Source organism: Motacilla alba, chromosome 3, assembly GCF_015832195.1.
Source record: "Motacilla alba alba isolate MOTALB_02 chromosome 3, Motacilla_alba_V1.0_pri, whole genome shotgun sequence".
NCBI classification, from domain to species: Eukaryota; Metazoa; Chordata; class Aves; order Passeriformes; family Motacillidae; genus Motacilla; species Motacilla alba.
In genome coordinates, this window is record NC_052018.1 from 16,229,348 (window position 1) to 16,249,923 (window position 20,576).

The window sequence follows — 20,576 nt, forward strand, 5'->3', positions numbered from 1 at the left end:
AATAGAATATCAATGAAATATGATGCACCAGAGATTATATCTGTTGTCTGAGCAATTCTGTCACTGTGCTTGGTTGGTTCTTGTCTCCACCAATTTTCTGTATTGCTTTCTGTTAAACACTGTTAGCGATTTCCGTGTTTTCTACCTAGCCCTTCTTTCTTTTTTGTCCTTTGTTTTTGTTTCAACTTGCTTTCTTTTGCTTGAAGCTATTCAAATCACTCTACTTTGTTGGCACGTGGGCTCTGCCAAGTTGGTACACAAAACAAACTAGTCACTGAGAGCTGCAAAGGTTCAGTGCCTGCTGCTGCTGCAAAGTGTCTCTGAGAAGCCAACAAGTTTTTATTCTCAAGAAAAAGTAGCATTTGAATCTCTTCCTCTAGCCTGACATTGGCAACCCGTGTGTGTCAGCTTCTGGCTGTGACATGGGTTTGAAAATCTGAAGCTTTTCGACATCTTGCTGTGACTGAAGCAATACAGAAACAGCAGGAGGATGCAACATCTTTGATAGCAGGGAAGCTTGTGACTTCTGGCAGCGTGAGGTTGCTTGAGTGGCAATTGGCAGTGGTTGATCTAGAGAACACTTCTGTGGCCTTACGGGAGGCACAGCAGGAGTCAGTACCATCAGAGCAATATTTTGGCTCTGCACTTCAGATCATAGTTTAGGACCAGCAGTATCAAATTTGGAGATGAGTGCTGCTTCCCTGCTGGGAGCAACTTCCCCGCTGTTTGCACTGCAGCGCCTGCCTGCTGGCCTGTTCTGGGGAGATGTGTTGACTGCCCGAATTTGTGACGTTTCAGAAATATCTGAGTCTTGATCAGCCTTCCAGCAGTGGTGTTCCTTGCTGATCATTCATTCATATGGTCACTAGCTGGTGGATACCTTCATTAGATAAAACATGACTGAAAGGCCATTGAGAGTGGCTGTTGGGGCAGGTGAGGGCTTAGGTGGTGTTTTCCTCAGCCCTTCTGGGACGGGGAAGGACCCAGCTGGGAGCACCTGGCTGTGTAGCTGATGGACAGCTCAGGCTGATGTCTTGGAAGCCAGCTCACTGAAGGACAGAGAAGATGAATCTCAAGTGATTGGAGAGGAAAGAAATCTTAGTGACTGGGCTTGTTAAACTGTTGAGAAAGGCTTTAAACTCACTTTGCTGTGAGGTCCATGAGTGGAAGAGAAAGAGCTGCAAATGAAAGAAGCAGGCAAGGTGGAAGGCTGCAAGGGACGCTTTGACATTCCTGCTTAGAAGCAGGTGTGTGTTCAGAGGCTGTTCTTAAATGTCTCTACACAAATATGCATCAAACAGAAAGAGTCATGATGCAGTCACTAGGCTACAGAAAGATTGTGAAAGTCTTCTCATATGTGAAGACTTTGTGGGTAGCACACATCCACACATCACTGGGAGGAAAAACAGATGACAGAAGCAGATTTGCAGCTATGAACCTTCCCCCAGGTTTGCTGATAAAATGTCTGGCTGATCAGCGTTCTGGTACTTTGTGTTTCTTGTCCATCTACTTTTATAGCTTCCCAGCTTCCATGGCCTCTGAAAAAAAGATGGTTTATTTCATTAGGTAATTTGGATATTTGGGTTAGAACTGAATACTTACATGTAGTTTCAGAAACTTTTTCAAGACAGGTTAAGTCTGCTTGGATTGTTGAAGCTCTTAATATATTTCACAAAGATTTTCAAAATAGATTTATATTCCCTAGCCAAACTTGCATCCTCCCTTTTAAATTCTTCTGTTGTGCCAATTAGATTTGTTGACCTTTCCCTTTGCCTTCAGCTGTGATAAAAATTGCTGTATTATATGCAATTTTCAGTATATAGTGGTTGTACTTTAAATACTGTTTTTGAAATTATTCCAACTAAATGAAAATACTGTAAGTCTGTATTACTCTTTTTTTTTTAGGATAATAAAACTGCTTTATATTGGGCAGTTGAGAAAGGAAATGCTACAATGGTGAGGGATATCTTGCAATGCAACCCTGATACTGAGACATGTACCAAGGTAACAATCAGAATTTTGCTTGAATTGCTTTTTTTAACATCTGTTCTTTTCTCAGCTCTTGTGTGATGTGAAGATCATTCCACATTCAGTTTTTGGGAAGTGTTGGTACCTTGAACACTGTTAATTTTTTTGGGTTTTTTTGTGAAATTAGGCTTCTCAGCAATAGCAATGTTCCCTCTGTTGATAAATATTATTTGCTGTTAAACAGCCAACAGGGATAGCAGGAACATGTGTATTCTTTACTTCAGCACATTGACAGGACCAGCAATAAGGAGTAAAGAGCAGGTGCTACTGGAAACTGAGGAAAGAGGTTTCTGATATTACTAGGCATGAGTCCAGGCATGTGCAGCAGTAAGGAAAAAACTAAGAGAAGTAGTTGGCACAGCATTGAAATATTTTCAAATGTCTTGTATTATATCTGAATTTTGTCTTTCTCTATTTGACACTGTTATTGACAGAAATGAGTTGTTTTTTGCTTCTTATCAATCTAGAAAACTGGGTCTGGGATACTTCTCACAGACATAGGTGCTAAAGTGTTGTTGCTTGCACAGTAGCACATTTAATTTTAATGATCTTAAATATTTTAATTTGTTACCCAATCACTATTTCTTTTTCTTGGCTTTGGGTATATGGAGATCTTTATATTAGTCCTACTTTTCCATTTTAGGATGGAGAAACACCGCTTATAAAGGCAACCAAGATGAGAAATATTGAAATAGTAGAGCTTCTTCTGGATAAAGGAGCTAAGGTCTCTGCCGTAGACAAGGTAAAGAATATTTGTTTGTTTATTGTAGTATATTTAATCATTTTAATTTTGCAGCAGGATTTTGGAGAGACCTGTCAAGGCTAATACAGAAAGAGAGCTTACCATATGGTTAATAATGAAATAGACAATAAGACTTAAATGCTTAGTCTCCCGTATGTTTAATAATTAAATAGATAGGAACACTTGAATGTAAATTTGTTTCCAGCATTAGTGTATTGTTGGGTTTTGGTTTGTTTTGTATTAGGGTGCTCTTAATTACTTGGAAAGAACATCCAGGCGAGGAATAAAAAACTTTCACAGATAAAACAGCTAATTCTTAGTGCACTTGAAGAAGCGCATACAGAATGGTTGTCATTTGTCACTAATGTTAGTTTTTTATTAATAGACATGAAACTAAAGGATGCCAAGGACAAATACAGCTGGTTATTGCTGTCTTCTTATGCATTACCTACTTTTACTGCAAACCTCTTAAATACAGGAGCACTTATTTGGTGCTTTTTTTAATCTCTTATTTAGGGTAAATAAGTAATTATATTGATTTGATGCAATAAGAAAGCTTTTACTAGGAAGTTTTTGGGGAAGTCTGAGCAGACATTGAAATAATTTTAACAAGCACTATCTCTTGTTCCAAACAAGTCCCTGGGTTTGCCTGTAGACATTTGTTTCTACACAGAGACTACGGTTTTCATGAACTTTAAGATATTAATAAGCATTTAAGAAAGAAGGCAGTGTCGGAGGTTTAGCAGTCTAAGAACTACTTTTTCACTTGTCTTCTCTGAAACATTTGTAATGCTTTTCCAAGGGCAAAAAGGCTTGCTCTAAGGCAGCGATGCTTTTGAAAGTGCCCCAAGATTTATTTCAATGAAATAATGTTTCTGAAACAGTGTTGAACATACAGTCAAGAAAGTCAGGAATAGTCAGGAACATATAGTCAGGAATTCCTGTTAGGTATTACAAGGTTTTTGCTTAATTGCAGAAAGGAGATACTCCACTTCACATTGCTATTCGTGGAAGAAGCCGTAAACTCGCTGAATTACTCTTAAGAAATCCAAAAGATGGTCGATTGCTTTATAGACCCAACAAGACAGGAGAAACCCCTTACAATATTGACTGTAGCCACCAGAAGAGTATTTTAACACAGATATTTGGTGCCAGTAAGTATAAGTTGTTTTCTTTTTAAATCACTCATGTGTTGACAATCCAGTTTATTCAGTTATGTATTGAAAGGCCACTACAGGTTTTTTAATGTTTCAATGTTGCACTTGACAGGAGGGCTTAAAAATAATCAGTTGGGAAAAAAACCCATAACTCTGAAAGCTTGGCCGAAATAAAATAACCTTTTATTTTGATTTTAGGCGTTAGATACTATGTGACTTCAGTTGATCGCTTTGTTTTTATTTGGATCTTGCTTGTGTGGGAATTACTGTCTTTGACTTCTTGTGGTTTGGGGTCTTGAATCTTGTAGTAGGCCTTAATAGTGATAATTATGTATCATTTATGTGGATGATTTAAAATTCCTTTGAACAGGAATGTACAAAGAGCAACAGCTGTTACAGGGCAGGAGTATATGTACAAATATAAGTGAACGTGTCATGACTTGATGTATTACAGTTGTTCTACTGAAGAGCTTTCTTAGAGCAAAGTTGTGTAGCACAGTGTTTGTGTTGCAGGACACTTGTCTCCCACTGAATCTGACGGTGACATGCTGGGCTATGATCTGTACAGCAGCGCTTTGGCTGATATTCTGAGTGAACCAACCATGCAGCCACCCATCTGTGTAGGCTTGTATGCACAGTGGGGAAGTGGAAAATCTTTCCTGCTTAAGAAACTGGAAGGTAAAAGCTTGATTTAGTCTTTTCAGTACGTACTGATTTAGTCTTTTCAGTACGTACAATCTATCTATGAAAAGCATCACATTGGAGTTACTGGTTTTTGTGAGGGTTGTTGGTCCATAATGTTGTACCTGGTCTCTGTTTCTGTGTTGAAAGGATTTAAATTTCACTGTGGTCAGTTAATCCATAGATTGCTTTGTTCATTTATACAATGTCAAGACAGTCTTCAAGTGCTTCTGTCTATTTTCCTGTGAGTTTCCTGCAACAGTGAATCTACCCTTTATGTACTGCAGAAAGTCTGACTGCCAAAATATTCCTTGCTGGGCCTGTTAGTGTGTCAGATCAGGTTCAGACCTCTTCTGCTGCAGTATTTATTTACTGTGCATCCTATGTGTCTTTTTCTTTTCAATGCTTAAGAACAATTATCAGGCTATTAATATTTTGTTCTCTTTAGTGTATGTTCTTTGCATGTAGTTTTCTTCCCCTTTCCTGTTTCTTAGTTTTGAGCTTTTTGAACTTTTTGAAATGTCAGAGGAAGGCAAATGCAGTATATGAAATGAGTCAATATTATTCCTGATGGATATAGACATCTTATTTAGTTTTAGCATTTTCTTATAAGGGGTGTTTTTCTGAGATGTTTCAATATAATTCAAAATAGTTCTACCAGTCTTGGTGTTTCTCACTTTCTGTGATTTCTCTATTAGCCAGAATGGGATCTCTGCATTCATTTTTTTTCACCTCCTGTTCCATGTCATAAACAAAAAGCATATATAAAAACACTGCAATATTTGTTCTGATGAGCTCTTACATTTCTAAAGAACTTTCTCAGTGTTTTCTTCCTGTTCCTCATTCCTGTTTTTATTCTGGATTGTGTCTCTATTATTTCTTATTCTGTAGAACTGAAATAAGTTCCTTCAGGAATTCTTGTTTTAGTAAATAAGAATCCACAAACAGAAATATTACAGCCTTCACATTGTACTCTTATATCTAACTATTTGAGGAACACAGTCCGTGTTTCAGTGATTGAGATTTTGGGGATTGGGTGGGTTTTTTTGACAGATATGGTGGATTTATTTTTCTCAGAGTCATAAAATATGTTTTACACTTTTGCAAGAGGATTGCATGACTTTTAATATGCTTTCAGAAGTAGAAAATCTGCAGCAAGGAATCTGAGAATTGTGTATTTAAATGTTTTCATTCATTGCATGGATGAAAACTTAAGGTTTTGTACTGATGTTTGAAGAAGAATTCAAGCATCGTTGTCTTTTTTTGGATCAATAATCGGGATAAATTATACAGTCTGCTGAAAAAGTTCTTTTCAAAAATGATCTGTTCTTTAGTGACTTCATATGTTAACTGGTCTTTGTGGTTTTGTTTTAGATGAAATGAAGACTTTTGCAGGACAGCAGATTGAACCTCTGTTTCAGTTCTCCTGGCTTGTTGTATTCCTCACACTCTTGCTGTGTGGAGGTTTGGGTTTATTGCTTGCTTTCACTGTGGATGCAAAGCTTGGAATAGCAGTGTCACTCAGCTTATTAGCTGTTCTCTACATTTTCTTTAGTAAGTCTTGTATGGAATTCATGAAGGTTTTTATCTGTTTTTGGGATTAAATATTGCTTTGTAGATATGCTTTGCCATTCAGAAAAAATACTAAATGGTTTTGGAGACAATAAGACTTCTTTGGACCTTTTGATTTGCGTATAATTTGTGAGAGGGCATTCTTGAGAACAAACAAGGATTTTGTTTATTAATTTCATTGTGTTACTCTTACCATTCTCATTTTTAGCCTAACTGCTAAAAGTTCTTAACTTTTTTTACAAAACTCCATACTTTATCTGTTCAAACTTCATGATTCTTTCAGCTATCAATGTTGTCTGAATTAAAACTGTAACATCTTCTCAATATTTTAGCTGTAATTTACTTTGGTGGCCGGAGAGAAGGGGAGAGATGGAACTGGGCCTGGGTGTTAAGTACAAGGTTGGCAAGACATGTTGGATATTTAGAGTTGCTTCTCAAACTCATGTTTGTGAACCCTCCAGAACTACCAGAGCAAACCACTAAAGCTTTACCTGTCAGGTTAGTTATTTCACTTATTTAATCCTGAGTAAATCAGTCAGGCACATGCTGATGCTTCTCAAACCATGTGTTCATTGTGCACGTTTAGCTTCATGGAAAAGTTATTGAGATTACTGTTAGAAAAACAGTAGCTCTAGAAGATCAAACTTTTCAGTGTGAAGAAGATAGTAGTGTTCTCAAGAAAAACTATCTGCCAAAGTTTGTGGAAGTGCTTTTTGGAATTAGGGGTTTTGGCTGTTGTACTAATGAAAATTCATACCAAATAAAACAAGAATTTATGTATGTTGTGTATTATCTATGTTTAATGCTTGTTCCATTGATTACTTCTATTAAGGTTTGGGTTTTTTTTTTTTCCTCCCTGTAAGTAGCGCGTCAGACTGTTCAAAGCTTCTAGTTTACCCGAAAACAAGAAAATTTATGCTGTGTATTTGAAAATTTAATTTACTTCTATTGCTTAAAGACTTCTTTTTTAGCCTTGTGGTGCTTTTTTATGTCATCTTGTGTTTCTGTATTTTTCCTAATCCTTTATAAATATTTGAAAATAGATCAAAATGCAGTTTTGAAAATATCTGTCAATATTATGATTGGGCATCATAAAGATATTTTCATGTTTTTACTGTCATCTGAGGTACTATTAGTGATGTGACAATTTTTATCTTTTAAAGAAATCAAGTTTTAGAATAGGAAGTGGGGCAAAGAAGAGGTTGATAAATGGGGAAGTAGTTAAATTCCATGTAGATTTAAAAAAAAAATTAAGTGTTTTACATTTTGTACCACTTAAAAACCTTTAACTACAGACATGCAGCAACACTTTTATTTTAGTTGCCAGAAAATATTTAAAGTTTTCTGAAGCATACAAAATACATGCTTTTTCTCTTTCAGGTTTTTGTTTACAGACTACAATAGACTGTCCAGTGTAGGTGGTGAGACTTCACTGGCTGAGATGATTGCTACCCTCTCTGATGCATGTGAAAGGGAATTTGGTTTCCTAGCAACAAGGCTATTTCGAGTTTTCAAGACAGAAGATACACAAGGTTAGTTTTTTTTTTACCTGAATGACATTTCCAATTATTCCATTTCAGTACACTGTTACCAGGGCTTCTGTTTTTTGCATTATAAGCTCTTTTTAGAAATTGTTGTAGCCATGCAGAAATTCATAGAGAAGGGGAAATTCTTTGTTTGGAAGAGAAAAAATGCCCTGTTTTATTTGCTAATCTTGATTTTTATGAATATAATAAAGGAATATCTCCTGTGAAGTATAGTTTTCAGAAATATCAGTGGAAATTTATATTTATATCACATCCTTATAGATGCAGCATATTTCCATAGCAGTTAAGTCAGTATGTCTGAGCCAGATAAAGGGAAATGTATGTTTTTGTGTATTGCTATGAGAGATTTGTTTAGTTTATTAGATTTTAATTTGAGCTTTTACGAATGACCACCACTTGTTCTTGAAATAATAGATGTGTAGAACATGTTGGTCCTATCCTATAAATTGCTGTGATTAGTACTAGTAAGATGGGATGAAATGCACCTCTTGATCCTACAAGCTTTTTCATTCTGTTTTATCAATAGGTTTCTAGAAACAGTATCTTATCATGAAGAAGGAGTACTAGAGCTTAACTTGCAATTAATTGAGGATTTATTTGTGCTTTTAAAGGCACCTGAGATGGTAGTTCATGTTCGGACTCAGGTGTTTATCATTTCTTATCAGTAAAACAGTCTCACTACTGTGAGTTTGGCAGCTTTTCATTAGAAGGCACAAAATGGCTAACAATCTCTTGTTACAAGGTCTTTTCAGACTAAACTATCCAATTAAGAACTGACACCTAGATTATTTTCCCTTTTAACCCAATAACTGATCCCAAAGAGCCCACAATGTGGGCTTTTCTGCCCAATTACAAAATGCCACCCAAACCCATGAAGAAGAAAGAAGTATGAAGAAGAAACCCAGGATGACACCCTGTGCCCTCCATCTTGCTTCCATCCACAACATACTAAAAATGCCAAAACCTAAATTGCTCACCTAAGTGATACACCCTATTTCACACTTTTGTGGATTCTAGTCTATCTTGAAGTCTAGGAAACTTTCTCCGTGAATGAGGGTCAAATCAGGGAATCAGGGTACCTCTGGGTACCTCTGGGAATCGGGGCACCCCAGAGCAGACACAGAAATATTCGCGGTGCTCTGGGTTTCCACAAGTATGTGTCAGTTACTTCTCATTTATTTTTGTCCATGAATTGAGGAATCTGTCAGCTCTCACAAAGTGAAATGTTTAGACTCTTCTGTCCTGCAGAGGCTGGAAAAAACACGCTATGTTTGCTATGTTCAGCTGTGTGCTGAACACAACTTACTCCTCATTGTTATTTTTCAAATTCACTAAGTGTTCTTTATGAAAGAGATGTGTGGATTTTTTCACCCTTTTTTCCATGTTAGGTTCTGCAGTTCCTCTCCTTAATCTCAGTGAAACAGCTTTCATGATGCTGTAATTTCTCCTGAAGATGTCTTGGGAATGGCAGTGTAGTGCTGGCTTCTTGTGATTATTTGCAGTAATCATCTTCTCCCATTTATTTGTAATCTTACATTCACTTGTATTCTTTGCTCTGTTGCCTTCCTGTGCTCTGTCTAAATATCTAACTGCTTTTTAAAATTTATTTTATCTGTTTGATGATTTTGCACATTCTCTCCTTTTCTAGAGTTGTTTACAGGTCATAGGGGTCATAGGTTTATTACCTCTAGATGTTCACAGAAATTCCATAGAGGTTTATTTTTAGCCTTCTGTATCTTAATTTTTGTTATGTCTGTAAACTTGCAGACACGCCTCTTTCAATTGTCATGACATTGTTCATGATATTTAAGTGTCTCTCTAATCCAGTTCTGTCTCTTTCTAGTAAGAGTATGCTTACATTTCTACTTAAGTCTAGAACTGAATCTAATTATATCTGAGCTGTTCCCCTTCATTTCTTGCCTCTCACTTCTGTCATTATGCATTTCTTTTGCTTTGTCCTGCAGCACAATCCTATGAGTCATTTATGTCAGCAATGTGAAAAACCCTTGCAGCTCATGCCTTGGTATAGAGAATAATATGGGTCACATATAAACCTTGACTATTCTTTCTACTTAGCATATTAAAAATTTGGTTTTCCCCCTGCAGTTCAAATTCTGATGTTTAGCTCTCATAATTTTGCTTCAGATCATTGCTATTCTATTCTTTGTTATCAATAAATGTGTCCAGAAAATAGCAATCTTCTAGATGGACCACTGGATCTGCACAGGTCCTAAAGACAGAGACTGCTGCTTTGGAAAATGCTGTTTCTTTGGTCACTGATTTAGCTGTGCTAAGCTCCAATTTCAATATTCGCTTCTTTCTTGTCAGTCCAAGTGAAGTCAGGAGCTCTGTATTCTCCTCTGGGGTCCTTGTGAGCTGTCCAAAGCATATTTGCTGCAGTTTTCCCATTCGTTTGTGTTTTAGCATACAAGAAAGGATGGCCTCAGATTGCAGCTTGCAATTTTGGTTTAGTTCTCCAATGGTACCATTACTATTAGATTATGTAAGTACCAGGTTCCAGTTTAAAACTGAGTAGCTCCTGTACTGTTGTCCTAGAATTTATTTACATAAATACACTTTACAAAGAGATGCCTCAAAAGGGGTGATAGCACTGATACAAAATCGCCATTTCTGTCGGGTATGGATTTCTTGAAATGTTGGAAATAAACTAAAGATTAATGGAAGATCTCTACTTCATAATTTTGAAGAATTTTGGCAAATAATAATTTTTTTTCTCCCCTGGTTTGTGTCTAGGTGGTAACACTGCAGTAAGCTTTTGTCCCAGTTAGTGTTTTATGAGAAGTATGCAAGTTAATATATTTTTCACTCACCTGTCATTACACTGTGCATTAATTCTAACAGCAATACCTGTTTCCTAGGTAAAAAGAAGTGGAAGAAGACTTGCTGCCTCCCATCCTTTGTGATTTTCCTGTTCATCTTGTCTTGCGTTGTTTCTGCGATCGCCCTGTTGGCGATTTTTAATGTGGAGTCAGCCAACATGACAGTGAATGTTATTCTCATAACAGTGACCTGTGTTGTTGGTTTGGCCTTTTTCTTGAATTGCCGCACATGGTGGCAGGTGATGGACTCAGTTCTGAATTCTCAGAGAAAACGTCTTCACAGTGCTGCCTCCAAGCTTCACAAGCTGAAAAGCGAGGGCTTCATGAAGGTGAGTGTTTATATGAATTTGCCCTTAAAAGGAATGAAACAAACCCCCAAACATGGAGCATTATTAAATTGGGGCACCATTAATTTAATCAGGCTAAGTCTCACAACAGGAGAAGGAGACTTGGTGAGTTTTTACTGAATGGAACACTTCTGTGCTGGTGGTAATTGTACTTAGTATATGAGATCTATCTGCTTAATCATGAATGTTACATTTGGGGGTTCAGTTTAATGATTTTATTTTTGCTGGGAAGAAAGTACTTGGAAAACAATTGTCAATTACCATTATTTTGTAAAAACTTACTTTAGATCATAAGATGAGAAAGAATAACTTTGAGAATCTTCTAAAGGTGTAAAATCAAGCCTAACTTTGTTTGCAAGACCTCTTTGCTAAGAAAGGAATTATAGCACTGAAAGAACATTACGAAACACTCTACGTATTTAATGGAAAATGGTAGAAAATACTATTGTTTTGCTGTCTTGTATCTATAAATGATAAATATACCCACAGGCTGTCATCAGATATGCTATATGCTCCTCTTTGAAAGTAAAATGTAGCATTGTGATTTTTAACTTTGTGGATTACAGCCAGTGTATAAAAATCTGTTATACAGATATTTTTCATGCAGTCATAGAATAGTTTGAGTTGAAAGGGACATTTTAAAGGTCAGCCAGTGCAACCTGACCTTGAATATTTCCAAGGATGGGCATCCACAACTTCTCTGGGCAATCTGTACCAGTGTTTTACCACCTCATTTTAAACAAACTTCTTTCTTATATCTAACCTAAATTGACTGTCCTTACAGTTTTTAAAACCAATCCCCCTTGTCCTCTTGCAAAAGGCCCTGCTAAAAAGTTTGTCTTCCTATTACTTACAGGTTTCTTTACGTACTGGAAAGCCACAATAAGCATCTCCCCAGAATCTTATCTTCTTCAGGCTGAATAATCCCAATTCTGTCAGCCTTTCATCACAGCAGAGGTGCTCCATCCCTCTAATAATCTTTGTGGCCTCCTCTGGACTTGCTCCAATGCATTGGTATCATTCCTGTGCTGAGGAGTGCAGAGCTGGATGCAGGAATGCAGGTAGGGTCTTACTGGAGTGGAGCAGAGGGACAGAATCTTTTCTCTCACCTGCTGCCCATACTGCTTTAGATAGAGCCCAGGACACATTTTGGCTTTTTGGGTTGCAAGGGCACGTGGCTGGGCCGTGTCCGGCCTCTCACCCACAGCATCCCCCAAGTCCTTCTTGGCAGAGCTCCTCTACATCTGTTCATCCCCCAGACTGGAATGATACCAGGGGTGGAGTACACAGGTGCAGGGCATTGCTCTTGGCCTTGTTGAACCTCATGAACCACCTTCTTGAGCTTGTCCAGGTCCCTCTGGATGGCATCCTGTCCCTCAGGTGTGTCAACTGCACCACTTATCTTGGTGTCATCTGCAAACTTGCTGAGGATGCACTTGATCCCTTCATTCATGTCATTAATGCAGATACTAAATAACACTGGTCCCAGTGTGGACCTCTGAGGGACAGCACTTGTCACTGATGTCCATTGGGACGCTAAGCCATTGACCCTTTGTTATTTTTTGCATCTCTTGACAAGTTCAGTTCCAGCTGTGCCTTGGCCTTCCTCATCACATCCCCTCACAACCAGACTCTGTCCCTGTACTCTTCCTAGCATGCCTGTGCTTGCTTCCACTGCCTGTGCATTTGGTTTGACCAGCAGATCTCTATTCAGTGCAACCAGCTTTTAGTCTTCCTTGCCAATTTTCTTGTACCTGGGGATTACAGGCTTTCGTGTTCCATGGAAATCATCCTTAAAACATCTGCCAGCTGTGTTGTCCCTGTAGTCGGTTTTCCAGGGGGTCTGTTGACTTATCTCTTTGAAGAGCTAAAAGTTTGCTTTCTTGAAATGCAGTGTGCTGACTTTACTCCCTACCTGACCCATATCCCTCAGGACCGCAAACTCCAGCAGAGTGTGATCACTGCAGCCCAGGATGCAGCTCCAAGCTTGACATCTCCAGTTAGCTCACTTACATTAGTGACCATCAGGTCCAGTGTTGCTCCCCTTCTGGTAGGGCTTGTCTATTACCTACCTGAATTCCAGCCATCTCCTGGATTGCTGACAGCTCATGGGGCTACATTTCCAGATGTCGGGGTCGTCTAAGTTCCCTAGGAGGATGCAAGCCCATGAGCATGATGCCTCCTGTAGCTGGGACACGAAGCCTTTGTCAATAGGTCCCTCTTGATCAGGCCTGTTACAGACACAAACCCCAAGGTGTCATTTATTGGTCTGGTCCTCACAAATTTTTATGCACTGACTCTACCAGTTTGTGGCTGCTTCTCAGAGGCATCTTTTTGTGATCTCTCCATCTCTTGATGTAGAGGTCAGCCTCTCCTCCCCTCCTTCTTCTCCTGTCCCATTTGAACAGCCTGCAGCCATCAATAGTTGCACTCCAGTCACAGGATTCATCCACTAAATTTCTGGAATGGCAGCTAGGTCACAGCTTTCTGGCAGCACAGTGGCTTCCAGCTCCTCCTGTTAGTTGCCCAGTCTGTGTGCATTGAGGTAGAGGCACCTCAGCTGGGTTGTCAGCTGTGTCACCTTCTTAGAAGAGCACCCTTTAATTCTTGTGAAGTATTTTGGTGGTGTTTCTTTTTTGGCTTCTGTTACCTCAGTAGCCTCTGCCACATCTCCATAAGACTTCCAAGGATGCTCCAGTGTGGCCAGCACATGTCAGATGAGGGCCCTCACTAGCCCTGCATCCCTCTAACCTTGGTGTATCATACCACAGTTTGTGGGCAAACCTGATATTATCCTGCTCCCTCTTGTTTAAAGCTGTGTCTGTTAACCCTGCTGGCTCCTGGTCAAAGGCTCTCTTTGCCCTTTGAGAAAGGTGAGTGCCGTCTCATGCCAGCATGCCTAGTGCCATGTTTTTGCAGCACAGAAGACCTGATTGTGTCTTGGTACTGTGTTTCTTGACAGTTGTTTGTTGAGTGGTATTTATCTGACATAACTTCAAACCTCTTGGAGTTAGGGTCACTCTTTGCCATCAAAGGAGAGAAGTAGGTATTTCAGGAGAGTTGTTAATCTCATGTTTTTATCTCATTGTTAATCTCATGTTTTATGTCATCTTATTGTGCACATTCTAATGAATCTACTGATTAAGAGATCAGATTTTAATGTCTACCTGTTAGGTGCTGAAGTTAGGAAAGGCAAATTCCACCTTTGTTTCTATGTTATGGTTGGTTGTTACATGTGTAACAATGTTGAAAAACTTAACTAATCTTCAGACTGCATATATATATATATATATATATATATCAAGCATATATATATGTGTGTATATATATATATATATATATATATATATAGTATATATAGCAGTGACTGAGTATTACAGTAATAGCATAATGTGCTTGTGCTTGGCTGGAAGGCAGATAGAAAATTTTGCCATACATTTTATGCAAAGCAATATTTGAGGACTAGCTGAAGCTACAAATGCTCTTTTATTCTGTTTTACTGTGCATAAATATTATTTTCTTAAATAACATTGTAATGGATTTTAAATGAGGATAGTTAGTTGTATCAAAGCGGAATATATGTTTCTGTTGTACATTTTAGTTCAAATGGGAAATTTATATATTGAAAGTAACATTTTAGTACTTTCACTTTGAGTATTTGGAAGTTTATTCTTGTAATCTTACTGAAGTATTTTTGGGACAAATAGTAATCTGCAAAAGGAAATATATGTATTTTTATCAGTTCTTAAGTATTATAGATGTGTATTTTCCTTCTTTTTTATTTTCGTTTTTATAGGTTTTGAAATGTGAAGTGGAACTGATGGCCAAAATGGCAAAAACCATTGACAGCTTCACTCAGAATCAAACAAGGCTTGTTGTAATTATTGATGGACTGGATGCTTGTGAACAGGACAAGGTTTTACAGATGCTTGATACTGTGAGTTGGATCATTTTATAGAGATAACCTCTGGATTATATGCATGATCTGTTCCACAAATGAGCTTATTGTGTGTTTTCTGTAAAAAGAAAGCTATGTTGTGGTAATTAATATTTGTGTACATTGGCATAACTATAATGCTAAGAGTGATGGGTTTTAAAAGTTGAAAATTAAATTGCATGTTAGTACTTTTGAAAAGTTTGAAACAATTGAATGTAAACTATGGAAAATAATTATTCTTTTGAAATAAGCTTAAAATGTTTGGAGAGTTTTTAATATTTTTACCATTGAAGTACTTTAGATGAAAAATACTTAAATGCTAAATATTTGTGGGGAATTGGAACATTAATGCATGATGCATCCTTGGTGATGACTTCCACTGTAAATTCTGCTGTTAAATTGTTGAGAGTGCTTATTTCTAGCTGTGGATAAGTTCATAGTATTAGATATCTCACGTAGAAGATGCTGATATCTCCATACATCTCTTGGCCTCTCAGGTTTATTCCTAGAACAGAATGAATATAAACTGTTGAGCCAAATGTTCAAGTGATCTGCAGCTACAGCTAGTTGTTACTAACAACATTTACTGTCTACTTTTTACAGGTGCGAGTCTTGTTTTCAAAAGGCCCATTCATTGCGATTTTTGCAAGTGACCCCCACATTATTATAAAGGCAATTAACCAGAATCTCAACAGTGTTCTACGGGATTCAAACATAAATGGCCATGATTACATGCGAAATATTGTCCATTTGCCCGTTTTTCTGAACAGCCGAGGGCTTAGTAATGCAAAAAAACTGATGGTAGCTTCAACAACCAATGGGGATATTCCTTATGGAGATAATGCAGGTAAGGTTCTCCAGGAGGGTGATATGAGCATTACAAAACCAATGATCCAGAATCTGCGTTTTGGAAGAAATCGTTTAAATAATTGACAGATCATTAGTGTTAGTTTTATAGGTCAGTCAGAAGTATATGACTGGAGAAAATGCCTACCTTTGTTTTCCTTTCCCCAGGATTGCATGAAGAGGTTGACAGGAGAGTTTCTCAGAACAGTCTTGGAGACATGACCAAGCTTGGTAGCAAAACTGCTCTCAACAGGAGGGTGAGAAGGATTTTTAGTCTAAATAGAGATACTGGTAAAACCTTTTTTTTTCTTTTCTGTTTTTTTTTTTCTTTGACATTTTCAATAATATCAACTTGGAAGACTTACCAAACCATTCTTATGAAATTTTTATAACTGATTAATCTAAGAAAAGTCCATTCTTACATCAGTAGACTGATGCTCTGTCAAAGAGAAAAAAGTTTGCTTGCTCACCAAAGTATTCCTCTCCACAAAAAATTAAATACAGCTCTCTGTGAACGCTGAGATGATACAGTAGATCTCGTAGGAGCTATGGTCTGTGTGTGTATTTTGGATTTTTTTTTGTGTAAGCCTGACATCAGTTTGTTGCAGGATGTTGCAACAAGAGACAGTAACCAAGTTAATCAAAACAATATTTAGTACTAGACTTGTGCTGCAATATCTAACCCATTATTTTCCTGCTTTCTGTTCTTTCATATTTACATAAAATCATAAACTGGTTGAACAAAAGGTAACTAGAAAGTTGTGAAAAACAACACAGAGTCTGAGGCTACTGAGGTTTTTGATCTGCCATTGGTAGAGACTTTGGGAGTTTGGTAGTGGAGGAACCTGATGGTCACTTTAATTTTTACATGTAGTTAGTAAATGGATCATATTAACTCATTGCAGAGACAGTTGGAAGTGATGATGGAAATGCTGCAAGTAGTAATCTTTTTAGAAAATATTTTGCTATGTCACTCTATTTTGCCCTCTCAGAATTGATGTAGAACTAAAATATGTTACTCTTACCACTTCTTGGCTTCTATGGAAATAATGTTCAGCTTTTACACAGATAAATCAGAATTAAATTCTTGTACGTCTGATATTACCTGTCAGCTTCACAGACTTATTCACAAAGGCTCTGACTTGATTATCAAGTAAAACTGAAGTATTTGAAATACATAAAAGCTTTTGATACTAATCGGTATTCCTTGGGTTTTTGTTTGTTATCAGGATACTTACCGAAGGCGCCAGATGCAGAGGACCATTACCCGCCAAATGTCATTTGATTTGACCAAGCTGTTGGTTACAGAGGATTGGTTCAGTGATATCAGCCCTCAGACCATGAGGAGGTTGCTAAATATTGTTTCAGTGACTGGTAAGTGTGACGTGCTGGTGTGCAGTAAACAGGATTGTGTTTTGGCTGCTTGTAGTTGCACTCAGACTTTTAAGTGTGCAAACTAAATTTAACAAGTCAGTCAATGTGTTGCTTTTGAAAGTCCTTCTGAACCAAACTCTTCCAGAATGTAAGAAAAAATTGTTAACCATTCTACATGGAATTTGAAAGATATGTAATATTTGTTGTTTCATTGACTTCAGTTGGGAGACAAATTATTCTACTTTGCATTTTTAGGAAACTTTATATTTTTTATGTTGAAATGGTATAAGAAAATCACGTTTTTTAATTTCATTATACTGTGGTGTGAGCAAAGACTGTAGTGATGACATGTGAAAAGGTAAGCTGTGAGTGGAAAACCAGGTATATATCCTGTTTATTTTTGCTATTTGCAAGTTCTTTTTTCTTAAATTTTTCATGTGAGGCTGATGAAAGCATTTTGTCACTTGTTTTTCTTCAGTAAAACACAGTCAAGACATTGGTATCTCTGAACTTTAAAAACTGTAAATAACTGGAAGAGGGCTTATGGAGGTTTAATAAAACATGTTTCATGTAGTAAGTGAATGGGGAGTGATTATTTAGTGTCTTTTCTATTACAGACACTAGAAGGCACTGGATAGCCCTACAGCTACCCAGAGGAAAGAAATTGAGTTACTTCTCACGCTGTGTATAGTTAAGAGAATAAATCTGCAACAGACCTCAAATTCTGGGCTGATGTTTTAAATAAGTATTCTGTCTCTTAGCTTGTTACTGCAGTTTGTAGGATGTAACCTGTCTTGTTTTGGCAAATTACAGTGCAGTTATGAAAGTATAACAAAATCACAAAAGGTTAGTTGTAAAATTAAACTAAAAAAAGTAGACTTTGCAAGAACACTTTCAGTGTAGTATAATCTGTGGTTAGACATGATGATTTCATGAACACATTTGTGAACAGAGCCTTCAGGCTGTAGGTTACCTGTAATTACAGATGCTAATAAAGGACTTACAGAAAATTTGCTGAAACTTCAAATGCCTAAATTGTAGCATTTACTTTTTCTAGTTTTTAAAATAACCATATCTGTGATTTATATCTTACCTTACTAACTTACAACAATCTTTTTTATAGCTTTGAATTTTACTATATTGGCTATTGAAGTTGGCAGTTGTGTGCTTAACTTGTTTTGACCATATTTCATATGCCAGTGCATAGCAAATCTGTCAAAGAATTAGCATGAAATTCTGTGTTTAGATGGAGAAATTAATGCTATGTGAAATTCTTTATTGAATTTGGTTGAAGTAAGTTAAGATTCATCAGTAGCAGGGTGATAGTAATTAGTGTTTAAACTGGGGCTGAACTTTACAATTTTGGAGAGTCTCATATTTTGACCAGTATTTGCAAGGATTTTTATTAGACTATAAAATTATATTTTTAGATACATCTTGCAATGATTTTGAATTTACTGAGTTAAAAATATAATAGCAGGAAGTTCATAGATCATTAAAGTAACATAGATGTTACTTTGAGGAGAAAAAAGGTATCTTTCAAGAGGGAGAAAAAAATCCTCTACGTTTTCTTTCATTTTTTCTTGTTCTTTTAGGTCGTTTATTGAGAGCCAATCAAATCACATTCAATTGGGACAGACTGGCAAGTTGGATCAATCTCACAGAGCAGTGGCCATATAGAACATCATGGCTCATCCTGCACCTTGAAGAGACTGAGGGTGTTCCAGATCACCTGACTTTAAAAACCATCTATGAGAGGTAGTCATTATTCTGGCAATGGTGTGCAATTTCAGTGATTAAAATGGCAATTGTTATTAATGATCACTAGCATTACATGGTTTTCAAACATCTATCAGGTTGTAATCTAAAATTCCCACAATCTCACCCTCTTTTGCTGACTTTTGAAAACTTCTACGTGAGTTTCATTGCCATTTGATGCACCATGTGTGAATGAGTGCTTTGTATTTAAACCAAAGAGAACTGTACAGGTATTCTTTCACAGGCAGCTAACTGTACTTTTGTCTCTTGCTATCCTTTTCATCTTTACCTTGGCCAAGCTACAAGTTGGGTATTTTTTCCACTTGTTTGTTAATCTGAAATAAGCTCGGCAGAAACTGGCCTTGCTGATAAAAATCTCTGAAGGTTTTGTGCTTAGCAGGTGTGCTGTGGCAATGCCATGTGCTGCAGTTAAGGGATGTAAAAAACAGGCATGACTTTCTCCATTTCTACTACAAGTTGCTTTCCAGCAGAGCTGTCTGGGTATTGCTACTGAGAACAAATTGCCCTGTGTTGCCAGTGAACATTTCTCTCCAGAACTCACTGCTTGTAAGAAGGGATTTGTGGGTTGTGGCCTGATGACAGTGGGAGGAATGGAGGAGAGAGATGGAACTGAGAGTGGGGCCTATAGAAGAAAAGCAGAATTTGAGAATCAGAGCCAGGGGGAAGAAAGAAAGGTTTGACTTGAATAAAATATAATTGAGATCAAATGTAAAGAGCAGCTGAGGTAAAGAGAGAAGTTTGTGACTGATTGAGCAAGTTACCAGAAAATCTAGAGATTTTGCAGAGTCCGGGGGAATGAACTTGGAGAGAAAATACTGGAAGTGTGCTCTGCTGTGAAAGTCAAGGAGAAGGAGATGAACTGTGTAAGGGTCTGGGGTGGGCTGAGAACGGTGAAGTGTTTAGAATGGAATTAGGATTGCTTGAGAAAGATTGAATGAGTTGTATTAGGAAAGAAAAGTTGAAGTGCAGTTAGGTTCTGAACACAGAAGTCTCAGAAGGTAGAGAGATCAGGGTAGATTTGGCATGATGAGGCTGAAGATTGAAGACAAATGAAGAGGGCAAGTAGTAGACTGAAGTAGGCTGGCTTTAAGCTGGAAGATGGCTTTAGAAATACCAGACTTCCCAGGTAAATTAAGTGCATGATTAGAAAACACTCTCCTCTAGAGTATGGACCCAGTTTTTGAGTTCTGCATTTCCTCTATGAGTGTAATATACCTGTGAAATCAAAAGTAAAGCACAGGGAACCCATCTTTCCACTGTGTTCAACAACTAGTGTCACAAATGTTTATGTGATCACCTAAGTACAGTAATTCAGAATCATCAGGAATTCCCATTCCTGTCATGCTTTTTATTCAAACTTCTCTTTGTTCAGATTTCTGTATAGCATGTTTCACAATTTTATATTTTCAGTATTTACCCAACAAACTCATTACAGTTTTCTGATTATTGACATCCAGAGTAATAAATCGCTTTGGGATGATTGAAGTCCAAAGCTGTCTTCAAGACATAACAGTGTTTGTCTTCGGATAAACCAGAGGACTTATTAGAGACCTGATTTATTTTCATAAGTGGGTGCTAGTAATTGTAGTATTCATGGATGTTAAATCATAGTAAACCAACATAAATAAAAGGACATTCACAAGTGAATGTGAATAACTTACTTGGGTTCTGGGTTGTTTGTTGTTAGCACAAACACTTGAGCTGTTGATGCTTAGTGCCAGCTGGA

At 37.4% G+C, this 20,576-nt stretch overlaps 1 protein-coding gene across 3 annotated transcripts in view; it reads left to right on the plus strand.

Moving 5' to 3' along the window:
- Positions 1–20,576, plus strand: part of KIDINS220 (kinase D interacting substrate 220) — a 76,256-nt gene that overhangs the window by 19,873 nt on the left and 35,807 nt on the right. For all 3 annotated transcript variants that reach the window (XM_038133733.1, XM_038133736.1, XM_038133737.1), the window contains exons 10-22: positions 1,906–2,004; positions 2,672–2,770; positions 3,747–3,924; positions 4,441–4,605; positions 5,983–6,162; positions 6,513–6,678; positions 7,561–7,712; positions 10,607–10,896; positions 14,711–14,851; positions 15,455–15,698; positions 15,866–15,954; positions 16,927–17,071; positions 18,667–18,829. In XM_038133733.1, the coding sequence (XP_037989661.1) occupies positions 1,906–2,004; positions 2,672–2,770; positions 3,747–3,924; positions 4,441–4,605; positions 5,983–6,162; positions 6,513–6,678; positions 7,561–7,712; positions 10,607–10,896; positions 14,711–14,851; positions 15,455–15,698; positions 15,866–15,954; positions 16,927–17,071; positions 18,667–18,829 (2,111 nt within the window). The remainder of the gene's footprint in view (positions 1–1,905; positions 2,005–2,671; positions 2,771–3,746; positions 3,925–4,440; positions 4,606–5,982; positions 6,163–6,512; positions 6,679–7,560; positions 7,713–10,606; positions 10,897–14,710; positions 14,852–15,454; positions 15,699–15,865; positions 15,955–16,926; positions 17,072–18,666; positions 18,830–20,576) is intronic.